At 49.7% G+C, this 12,336-nt stretch overlaps 1 protein-coding gene across 1 annotated transcript; it reads left to right on the forward strand.

Moving 5' to 3' along the window:
- Window positions 1-6,380: 6,380 nt before the first annotated feature.
- Window positions 6,381-11,966, forward strand: EVX1 (even-skipped homeobox 1). The gene is made up of 3 exons (XM_009086077.4): window positions 6,381-7,471; window positions 8,950-9,200; window positions 9,920-11,966. Exons 1-3 carry the CDS (start codon window positions 7,039-7,041, stop codon window positions 10,448-10,450), a joined length of 1,215 nt encoding a protein of 404 aa, XP_009084325.1. The 5' UTR covers window positions 6,381-7,038; the 3' UTR covers window positions 10,451-11,966.
- Window positions 11,967-12,336: the final 370 nt, after the last annotated feature.

The following is a 12,336-nucleotide window of genomic DNA, read 5'->3' on the forward strand; positions in this document are numbered from 1 at the left end:
CACCTCGGGATCCGTATGAGGAAAGATTTTACCTCCTTCAGCTCAGTCTTGCAAGCAGGAGGCCTGAAAGACAAGCCCTCCCAGGCAAAGAGTGCAAAAATCCCCCGGCACTGTGCCTCTGTGCCCGGGGGTAGAGAGGACAGGCGAGGTGACATTCGCCATTGCTGCTACATGCCTATCAAGGGGTTAATGCTATTCTGTTACAGCGGTGGGTAACTCAGGTTGCTTCATTGCCCTCTTAATCCTTTCACCGTTTCTGGTCCTCAATGACAAAAAAGCTCAGCTGAAATGCTTATTGGAAACTATTGATAATGATAAATGGGATCAAAAATCAGTCAGTAGTCAGAAAAATTTCTGTGTTCTTCTTTAATGTGCTTCCAGAAATGGGGGGGGGGAGGATCATAAATGTTCTGCTTTCAAGTATTTTATTTGCTTTTGTGTAAGTTTTTTAGACAAACTCAGAATTTCCTACATGTTCCTGGGATGAACTCTCAGGCAGAAGCCCATGACTTTTTGTGAAAGTTTTCTACATCTCTGCTTTTGCCCTGATTTCTCTCTCACGTGACATGTATGGTGTGCCCAGAGCTGTGCTTTGAGAACACAGAGAGGAACAATGGGCCAAAGGAGAAGGATCCCCATCAGCACAGCTCATCGAGGTCACTGGCTTTGCTCAGTGCACATTGCCTGCTGCTCCATGCTCACCTTGTCTCTGTCCTTGTCCAGAGGATCATGGATTTCACAGGTGGGGATGGACAGAAAGCTTTCAGGCACCGGGAATCCAGTACCCATAGTGCAAACCTGGGCATTTCCCTCAAGTAGTGGTGCTGAAGCACTGGGCCACTGCTCAGAGAGTCAGGGTGGAGATTTTGTTTCTGTGGAACAAATCCAGCGTGTGGATTCATATTCTCATCCTGGGGGCCATGCACAGAGGTACAAGCCAAAAATAAACAAGGTGGTTAAGCCTGCTGTTAAGGGTACACTGTGAGAACAGATGATGCCATCTCAGCTTGACTAGCTGTAGATGAAATTTTTGGAAAGTGTGACTGGAAGTTAAGAGGCTAACGTTCCACTCTTCATTTTTAAAACTACGTAAAATTTTCATTCAGCATGCCTTTCATTCCTCTAGTTGAGGTTTTGTATGTGTTTCTTTTGGGGAGAGTTTGAATGAGACAGTGATGTCCGGTAATTAAACGAGCATTTTGCATCAGTGCAACTGCTATTTTTTAGTGAGGAGTGAGATAATTTCCATTGAGATGCCTGCTCTACATGGCTGGGGTTTCCTTTTCCTTTCCTCCCCCCTTCCCTTGCCCCTACCTCTTCCCCCTTTCCTTCCCTTTTCCCTTCCCCTTCTCTTTATACTCCCTTTCCATTGCTTCCCTTTCTTTTTGGTTCTTCTTTTCCTCCTTTTTATTTGCTTGTCTTGCATACAGCTTTCTGTTCCTTGTCATTCTAAACAGAGTCTCATGACGTGTGTAAAGAGAAAACAAGAGGCAACACGCCTGTTCCCATGGGGTCAAATCTGTTCCTTTTCAAATCTAGGAGGAAATCACCCTTTCATTACAAGAGGCACACTCTTGGGTCTCTGGAGTAAGATACCTCCCTCTGGCATCTCCCTAGCGGCGGGAGGTCCCAGCAGAACCTGCACCCCTTGAACAGCCTTATCTCCAAAGGAACTTTCCTCAGGGATTTCTCACACCCTCCCCAGGGATGAAAAGGGTCCCCAAAATCCAGTATACGAGCTAGGACTTTTTCAGTCATTTTCTCTTGGCAAAATTTCCACCTCTTAGCATCAGTCTCCAATGCTCTGAACCACACCTATGCCCCTCTCTGCACTTGTTCATGAGGGTCTGTATAAAAACGTCTTCATCACAGTAAAACTACTGGGGTTTGGCCTATCTGGAGCAGAACCAGGCCTAACGCTGGGAAGCGACAGGGCTGCAAGAGGGCGCAGAGAGCCCCTGGCTCTGGCCGTGCGCCGCTTCCTTACAGCAGACACAGTGCGCTGCAAACGCCCCTCGTTTCAACCATTTCCTTCTGGGAAGGGCCCGGAGACCGTCTCTACGGGACATTGTCGCCTACCCGGGGGCGACAAAGGGAGAAATAGCTGGGTGTATCCGGCGGTGGGATACCGGCCCCCTGACGGGAGGGATGCCGGCAGGCAGCACCGCTCCTCTCGGCCCCTTCTGGGCCTCCAGTTTGTTTTAATAAAGCAGGACACCAAAATACTAAATGCGGTGAAAGAATGTGTGTTCGCCTCTGGCATTCCTGCGGTTTTCTCCTGATAATGCCACATCCCCCATTACGGCTGTTCCTTGGAGCACCCCCTGAAACTCCTCAGTGTTTCTGTAAGAGATGCTTCTGCACCCCAGGTCTCAGGCGACGCCGTCATCCGCGGTGGGAAAATCGCGAAAAATTGCACAGCACGAAGGGCTGCTAGCTCAGTTCTCGTTAAATCAAATCTTTTTTAAACAAAAGTCCAGTCACGAGAAGCACGGGAAAACTGTCGATTTTCATTTACCTGTGCCTCCCTCCGAATAAAATTCACTCCTTAAATACCTTTTTGTTTTCAAATCGGGGAGTTTGCCACGCAGATCATGTTTCTACTGCTCATTCTAACATTAAAAGGCTGCCGCAGTTTTATGGCTCTCGACGAGTCTGGGAGAGATAGGAATTGAAATCGAAAGCCCAAATTCCTCACGATTTACTCACTGTCATCAGTAAAGTAGCAGATTTAGTTTCCACGGTCAAACTTGTCCTGAATGTCCTTTGAGAGAGAATCGTGCACTTTCCACCCCCTCCCCACTCCCTCTTCCCCTGTTTTGGTCTAACAAAGTAAATATCTCCAGAACCTCATGCGGTGACAATGAGGCGTTGCTTCAGACAGCCAACAGTTAAAAACAAACACCCAAAAGAATCCATCCAGAACAGATAGACGCCCTCCGCAGAGGTGCCGGGATCCGGCATTCAGAGGTATCGGGAGGCAGAAATGTGTCCTGGATTGGATCCTGTAAATACCATTACATGCTTTCCTGGGCACATCCCACTCGCGGCTCTGCCCTCTCCCTCCTCAAAGCCACTTACGTGTTACGTGTTGTCATTGTACCTGCTTGTCTTTACACACAAGAATAATGCGCCTATTATTCTCTTCTCTCCAAAGCTTCCACCTCTAATCATGTCGTAAAAAATAGCCTTAATAAAACAGTGATAATTACGCCATTATTGTTAACACTACCCATTAAAAATATAAAAATAGGTTTTCTGGTTTGGTCACCCATTTGAAGTAGGTATCACTTTTTGCGGCACTAAATCGTTCAGTTGTATGTCAAAATTTTCTTCCTTTTTTAAAGACTACAAGACTTCAGGGTTTTTTTAGAGAGAATGATCGTGGACACTATCGGTCAAAAGTTATTGACACCCTGTTGACCGGCTAAGAAAAATAAATACCCCGCGGGGAAGGAGGGTGTGATGCGCCTTTTCTTCTGCAGGCTTAGCACTTTCAAGGAAAATGCCTGATTTATGAGCATATCACTCTGGCAATGTTTAATGTCACCCTGTTACTTCCTCGTTTTGGGAAGGGGGTGTGTGCATTTCGTTTGTTTTTCGTATACGGGGCTACATTTCAGACAGCAGCAAGGCGGGATTCGGTGTCCTGATCCTGCCTTGGCCATGTATCAGCAAGGAGAGCTGCAAAATCGGAGAAATAAATAAGTTTGAAAAGTTTTGAGCATGTTTATGGCATCCTGGCTGTGACCTAGCGAGAGAGAGAGTAGGTATTAAATCTCCGTCTGGAACGTGCAGGAAAAAAAACCCACCCACACCCATAGGGACACACTTTCCACTCTGCCTGGAAATTAATCCCAAATGAGGGAGTCTCTTTCCAAATCGAGCATGACAGATCTGAGAGAAACACTAGACAGAAGGCACTGCGCCGGACCCCGCATTCCCGGTGAGGCAAAACTCTGAGGCGACAGGGAGCAGGACGGGGTTCTTCTCTCCAGCACCCCGTGTCACCGCCTCGCTGACGTGCGAGGGGCTCTTGCGGCGCTATCTTTCCTAGGGGGTGGAAAACCAGACATTTTAAGAAGCCTTAACCAATCCAATCTAAATTGACCCCAAAACTTCCAGTACTCTTTTTTTTTTTTTTTTTTTTCCCTTTTTCCCCCGTTCTGAGATTCCACTCGGGCCTTTAACTTTCTGTGTTTACCCTTGGCAAATGAAAGCATTTGTATGTGTGGGGGGTGTCCGTCTGTCTTTGCGGGGGTGTTCAACACCCTGTGCTGCTGCGGGCTGCGGCAAGGCTTCCGTGGCAATGACCATCGTCTCGGGCTCAACAAAACCTTCGACTCGGGGTACAAGACGGGCGGCTTCTTGGTGGGAACGCATTAAGAATGGGGCGAGGAAGGAGGCAGCAGTGACTCGTAAACGAAGATGATAAAATTCTTGGGGATGGGCCAGCATAATCCACAGGAATCATCCCCAGGGCTCTGGTCTGGCAGATAGAGGATTTCCCATTAACTTCCCCACAATCGTTTCCATCGCCCACTCTGGGAGCACTCCCTTGCACTCAGAATTCAGATCCTGATTACTGTCTAATTTAGAAACAGATATGAATATCCCTCCTCTTACTACCACCAAACTCGTTGTGATGCGGAAATCCTCTCTGTCCGCCAGCTTCTTCCGGCAGGGCTGCTTGGCCGAGCTTGGAAGGAGGCTGGAAACGAGCTTTCTCGGGAAACTGGGGCTGCCGTGGGCCCGGGAGGAGGCTGAACCTCCCCACTCCCCGCAAAGATGCCAAGAACACGAACACAGATCCCTGCTTATTCCAACAAAGCGCAAAAACGACGCCACCAGCCGTGGGAAGCGGCACCAGCGCGACACGGAAAGAGCGCTGCCCGAGCACCCCCGCCCCGCGTTGTCTGGCCTTGCCCCACACCTCCGGTCCGCACCGCTCTGCTCAGCGCTGCCCTTGAGTGCTCTGCTCAGCACTGGAGACGGACTGCCTTATCCATCCATCCATCCATCCATCCATCCATCCATCCATCCATCCATCCATCCATCCATCCATCCATCCATCCATCCATCCACCCACCCACCCACCCACCCACCCACAAGGACCTGGTCCTGCTTCCCCGACTCCACGCTCACACAGCCCGCAGAGCCGAGCCCGGCTGTGGCAGGGATGGGCGGCAGGTCCTCACAGGGCACACGTCGGTCAAGAGGCTGGCAGGGGAGACAAGGGAAAAGGAATTTATCAATGAGTTTTCCATAATTTTTCAAGCTTTGGAGCAGTGCATGCTTCACAACGTGTGGTGAAAAGCAGCTCAGTCCAGAGTGTGCTACGTGCATGATGTGCCTTTGCATGGAAAAATATGTGCATGTATACACAGGGAGAAAAGGATAATGGTGGCTACAGCCCTGTAAAATCTCGTGATTTATCACCCTGAAAACAGTATGCTTATTGCTAGGAGCACTCCTTAATCCATGCATCCAGCAGACCGGGAATCTTGTTTGCTTGTTTGTTTGTTTGTCTCTCTGCATCCTGCTCGCAGAGCTAGACGGAAAATCACAGCATGTTTCCTATTGCGCTGCCTGTTTCCCACCGGAGCGACGTCACCTCAGATATGCCAGTAAATTCCTTACCGGGTTGGGATTGTAATTGGTTGAATGTTTTCTGTATCCTGACTAGCCAATAACACTCCGAGAAAAAAAAAAAATTAGAACAACCTAGTTACGACAGATGGCGAAAAATGACTTGACATTACAAATATGAGGCAATGTTAACTAAAGATGAGATCCTTACCGCATTCATTAGAAATATCATAATATGCCAAAAAGATTACACGTGCCACTGTATTTATGGTACAAGGTCCCTTATTTTCACACAAGTGCTGTCCAAATTGTTGCCCTTGTCATGTGTTTTTCGACAACATCTGCTAGCTAGCATAAGCTCTGGCCTTGATAACCTGCATTTTTCTGAGCCTGAATTACTCTTGGCAGACATTCTTCTTCCATCCCCTCCCCACCCCCCCGCACCGAAAGTAGATAATAAATTGTGCAAAACAATTCGTTAAAAAGAATAAAGGAAAGGAGACATAAAACCCTGATAAAAGCGCAAGAATCATGGAAAAATGGGAAAAGCAAAGGAAACAAATAAGAACAAACGATAAACGGCAGACAGCCGGACTAACTACAGTTACAAGTGAAATAGTTGACTCTTTTCATATGTAAAAAGCAATAATATATAACTGCATTTCCAAATGGTAAACCAACATTTTAATCTCAGTAAACAAAAAGCAATGACAATTATACCGATAGGAACCGATATTGACCCAGAGCAAGAAAACAAAGCTATTTTTACATTCAAATGTCAGCAGCGCATTTCTTTATCCTCAAGTTTGCAAAGGATTCTTAGAAGCCTTATATATGCAGTTAGGCGGAAGCTGATTGCCAGCAATAAATAATGCATCCAGGGAAGAGGCTTGAGTACGTATCTTCTCACTTCCAGGATGCAGCTAAGGATCTTCGCCTCAATTCTACATCAAGGTTGTGGCTTAAAGCAGTCAAAGGGCTATTTAATTGTCAGGCAAGGCTTCCCCCCGCGGAACTCTCTCCGCATGTTACAACATCTTTGCAGCTCCATATGCATCTCTTTTTCACACTTCCCTCTCCATCTCAGGCTCCTACACCCGGTGCATCACGCATTTAGCCCATTCGCTCCGGCTCTTCCTTTCATCTTCCCAATGGCAGACGTTTCTATTTATCCACTGGCAATCAATGTGTGGCGTCACCGGTGGTACTGTAATGACGACTGCACCATTGAGGATGACAGCTTAGAAAGAAGAGGGCAATGGTGATCCCTCCCAGAGCAGCATAGCAGAGTGGAGCGCTCGCATCACAAGGTCACCCTATTTCACCGCTGGCTCCTCTGCATTGGCAGGAGAGGGTTGCTGGGTTTATACAAGGCTAGGGCGGGAGCAGCAGGGAGGGGGGGGAAGAGATCTGGGGTTTTTTTCCTCCCCTCCCTTAAGCAAAGCCACAATGGAAACCAGGAAGGAGATGGTGATGTTTCTGGAGGGGACTACTCTTGGCGCTCTAGTTGGCAAGAGGGTGCCTAATTTGTCCGAAGCAGTGGGGAGCCCCGCTGCGGAGCCGCAGGAGAAGATGATCCATCGGAACTGCATCAGCCCCAGACCTGGCCCCTTGTCGTCCCGGGAGAGAGGAGGAGGAGGAGGTGGCGGAGGAGAAGACGAAGAAGAGGTGGAGGTGCTGCCAGGGACAGGGACGGTGCCGGAGAGCCGCTCGGCGGCGGCAGCACTGCTTTCGGCCGGACAGCAGCCCACCGTCCCGGAGCTCCCCTCCAGCAAAGGGCAGCAAAGCAGCTCGGACACCGAGTCGGATTTCTATGAGGAAATCGAGGTGAGCTGCACCCCGGACTGCGCCACGGGGAGCGCCGAGTACCAGCACAGCAAAGGTACCCAACTCCTTCCCATGCCTCCAGCCCCATGTTCCGCTCCGGGGCTGGGTGGCAGCACTGGTGGGGCGGGGGGGCTCCCGGAGGGGATTTTCCCCTCGCCAGCTGAGCGAGGGGCAAAGAAATTGGGTGTGTGTGTGTCTGCGCGTGTGATCTCTTTCCTGACTGATTGCTCACCTCCCCTGCCACCGGGAGACTTGTTTGGGAGTCAGAGGACACGACACCGGGCAGCCCCCGCGTCCCTGGAGGGGAGCCAGGCTTCCCATCGTGGATGCGTCAGATCAGGGGCTTGTCCCGTAGGATCTTTTTGGCCAGGACAACCACGCGCTCTCCTCTTCAATCTGCTCTATTTTATTTTTATTCTTCCCCATCGCCTAGACAGTGCATACTTCAGGAAATCCCTTACGATCCACCACACCGGCGGGTTTGTTTTTTTTTTTTTTTGTATGTGTGTGTGGGGGGGTAAGATCAAAAGGATTTTCTGGCCAAGAGCTGTTTGTGGTTTTGCAGGGTGAAATGTGCCCGGGCGAGTGCGGAAGCGCCCATAAAGACTGTAAAATCTCTCGCCGACTCATGCCAGCCCCAAGTGCGGGTAGTGAGGGCCTTGTTTGCACGTTGGGGTAAAAAAAAAAAAAAAAAAAAAAGGATCCAAATTACCTTGTCACTTCTATGTCTCAGTGGCGCCAGCTCGGAAATGGTCCCAATGAATTAATTGCCTTTGGTCTCGGGCACAATGAGGGAGAGTTGCATTTGAAAGCAAAGGCAGCGGACAGGCCCCTTTTCCCCCTGCCCCCACTCCCCACTCCCTATTCCCACCTTCCCAGCCCGGCAAAGACGTCCCTACCCTGACAACAACCCACTTCTCCCCCCTCCCCGTTTCTCAATCACTTCAAGAAGCTGGGAAGCGTAGAGAGCGCTGTCTGTCCTCCCTCGCCCCTTAGAGGCTCGTTGAAAATATCCCATCCTGTTATTTGGAGGCTGAGCGGAGATCCCTAAGGCCTCACCTTCCCCTCAGAGAGAACAGTCCCTGTCTGCTGGCTGTTCCACTCCTGGGTCCTTGCTGGCCTGGAGGAAGGAGCAGCGGAGCCGTGCTACATGGATGGCGGGCACACCTGCCTTTTCCGGGCACTCAGGGTCGGGGGATGCTGCGGCGCTCCGGTTTCCCGGTGCGGGAAGCGAGTGGGAGGCTCAGCGAGCAAACACCGCCATTGCGGGGGGCGTGCGTCGGGGAGGGCGGGGGACAGGTAACCTCCCAGACAGAGTGAATAAGCCCCTCTCAAACCGTCAGGCGGTGTTTCATCCCCTTTCTCTCTGCCCACCTCCCCGGTCCTTCTTGAATGTCAGTACCCCAATACCCTCAGTACACCGGGCCAGGCGCGGAAACTCGAAATGGGGTGGAATGGGGAGGCGGACGGCGAGCATCCCTGCGTGCCCGCCCGCCTCCGAGCGTGTGTCTTTGCTCCGGGCTCCCCACGCAGGGCCGTGCTCCGAGGCGTTGGCCGGCAGCCCCAGCGGCGGGGGGGATCACCCCAAGGGCAGCGGAGGCAGCGGAGGCTCCCAAGGCTCGCTGGCCTGCAGCGCCAGCGACCAGATGCGCCGCTACCGCACCGCCTTCACCCGCGAGCAGATCGCCCGGCTGGAGAAGGAGTTTTACCGGGAGAATTACGTGTCCAGGCCCCGGAGATGTGAGCTGGCGGCTGCTCTAAATCTGCCAGAAACCACCATCAAGGTACACGCAGCTCGGACATGTTTCCAATTAGCACGATATAAATCTGTATGGCCAAACTTCCTTGCAAAACTCGGGAAAGCACTTCGCCAGCATAACCCTCCCTCTCAGCTCCCCCCGCCTCCCGCCCCTTTCCTGGCCCTGCCCGCACCCTGCAGCAATGCGGGAGATGGGACACGGTTCCCGGAGCCATCCCGGCCAGCGCCACTAATCTGCCCTCTCCCTAGCAGATTATTTTTAATCCCCCCTTCTGTTCAGTCCAAATCTCGCTCTGCTCTTGGGGGAGGGAAGGGAAAGCCAGTAGTAGATCTTGTTTCGATCTCGCTTTGCTTTGCCTTTTCCAAAACATTTGCACTTGAAAATAAACCCCATAGCAACAATCCCAGGTAGTTCTGGATGCGAAAGGGCAGCAATAAGGCAGAGCTGCCCGGCTGGCCGGAACCCAGGGACAGGGGTTGAGCAGGACAAGCCCAAAAAAGCAAAGAGGAAAACAAGCAACCTGAAAGGGCTTCTTCTCTGGGTCTCCCTGTAGATTTTTATAGGGGCTTAACTGATCCCTCTGTACGTGATGACAAGTCCCTCTAGGAGGGAAAGCTGGCGCCGGTCTCCGCTCTCCGGCAGACCCACGTCCGCCGCACCGCCCTGAGAGTAGGGCCGGGGCCGGCGGCCAGGCGGAGAGCGGCGGAGGCGGGTGACAGCTCTCGCCTCTCCTCTGTCCGCAGGTTTGGTTCCAGAACCGCAGGATGAAGGACAAGCGGCAGCGCCTGGCCATGACCTGGCCTCACCCGGCCGACCCGGCGTTTTATACGTACATGATGAGCCACGCGGCAGCCACCGGGAACCTGCCTTACCCATTCCCGTCCCACCTGCCCCTGCCCTACTACTCCCACATGGGCATCGGCGCCACATCGGCCTCTGCCGCCACCCCCTTCAGTACCCCCCTGAGGCCTCTGGATACCTTCAGGGTCCTATCCCACCCGTACCCGAGACCTGAACTGCTGTGCGCCTTCAGACATCCCTCTCTCTACCCTGCCCCAACTCATGGACTCAGCAGCGCCGGGGGCAGCCCCTGCTCCTGCCTGGCATGCCACAGCGGCCAGTCCAACGGGCTGGCGCAGAGACCCTCCGGATCAGACTTTACCTGTTCGGCCACAACTAGGACTGACTCCTTTCTCACTTTCACGCCCTCTGTGCTGAGCAAAGCCACCTCAGTTTCCATGGACCAGAGAGAAGAAGTACCTTTAACGAGATAAACCTTTGTCTCAGGGTTATTAAATACTCATCCCTTTCTCGGACTTCTCTTCGGGTTAATGTACCTACAGCCCATGTTTATTTAATCGTGTTCTCTCCTCAGCCGCGGACACCCACAGGAAAAAAAAAAAAAAAAAAAAAAAAAAAAAAAGAAAAAAAAGAAGAAAAGAGACTAAAATAGCTCAGTCTTAAAAGGATTTACATTCCAAGGGGTGAAAAATAAAAGAAAGAAGAAGGGAAGAATTACTAGTGATTTATCTCTGAGAAGGAATTTAGGCATGAAGGAGGAAGAAAATCAACTCGAATGAAATATGGTCCAGTCAGCCACATACAGAAATGTGCTGGGACTTTCTATTCCGTGGATAGACTTCTTCCCAAGGGCTGGGGGTTCTGCGGATCACAACAAACCTTATGCACAAATCTATGAGAAGGAGAAGGAAAATCTGAAATACTTGAAAGAAACACTATCTTGATAAAGAAATGGCTTGTGCGCATGAAGAAAGCAAAGATGTAATCCCTCAGTGTTCAGAAAATAAAAACAACAAACAACAAAAACAAACCCCAAAAGGTTTCCGGTTTGCAACTCGGCAGTATTATCCAGTTGTCTCTATGGAAAATAACAGTGCTTTACCATAAAGAAAACCTGTCATTCTGTACATTACTTTTGTAGTTTAATTGCATTCTTTACCCTCCCTTGTCTCGTCCTTCGCTGTGAGCAGAAATCCAGCATTTCATTTCCTCTTTCATTCCAAATTTTATTTTTAAGAGACAGACTGGAACTGGCAGGGGAAAAATACGAGCTCCTGCCTCTTTATGGGTCAGAGCTATTTGTCCTTTAAATAACAATGTCCTATTATCAGTCGCTGAAATGTGCACACACTGACGAAATTAGCAAGTGATGTATATGTAAAGAGGGTTTTTGAATATCGAATGTACAATGCTCTGCGAGCAAAGACCCCGTGCCAAACGCTAACAAGCCGCCAAGGGAAGAGATTAGAGGTGTCAGGGAGCACAACTCCTTCAGACAATCACCAGTCTGTAAATTGGAGCAAAGGCGATTTCCCTTCCTTTGTACTTCAGCCTTCAGTTCTGTCATTGCCTTTTCCTTGCCGTGTCTTCTCTTTATTATTTTTTTAAATTTTATTTTTAAGTAATTATATCATTTGTCGGGTTTTGTGTTTCTTTCTCCATCCCTGATCTTTGCATTTGTGTCCTTCACACTAGTCACTCTTCCTTCTTAAAGAGTATTTCTTTCACAAAGTCACCCACCCGTCTCCTATCCAGAAGGTATTTCGGAAGAAGGTAGCGTAATTGCTTTTGCTTGGATTTCTGTAACCCTGAATTAAAAAAAAACCAAACAAACGCGGGCACGGAGCTGGATAGTGGTTTCTTCCAAAACCGACATTATTTATTTAATTCTGTTTTAAAAGAGCCCAAAAATTTGTTACCATGACGGAATAAAACTTAATAGCAACAAAAATAACAACACCAAAACCGATAATAACGACACGTTTTAACAACCTCTCACCCATATTGTTGTCGTGCTTGTTTAAAAAAAAAAAAAAAAGTTAAAATGTTGCTTTAGACGAATTTCACCGTGCAGTTTCTAATAGTTACAGTTCAACAAGCAGGAAAATAAATGCTGGACAGAACAAAGACTTGTTGACACCTCTGTATCTACTTTGTACTAAATTGCTCAGAAACCTCTGGTTTACTGCCGCACCGGAGACTTCTTGTCTTTAGGAGAGGGAGTGCATAGCAGCGTTTCCCTATAGCGGATGGAGAGCAGGGAAGAGACACGGGCATACCAGGATATATTTTCCCCAATTAAAAATATTGTTTATTACAGCTTTTAAAAATCCCATTCAAAGTCACAATCTCTAAAACA

Source organism: Serinus canaria, chromosome 2 (genome assembly GCF_022539315.1).
Source record: "Serinus canaria isolate serCan28SL12 chromosome 2, serCan2020, whole genome shotgun sequence".
Classification (NCBI taxonomy): domain Eukaryota; kingdom Metazoa; phylum Chordata; class Aves; order Passeriformes; family Fringillidae; genus Serinus; species Serinus canaria.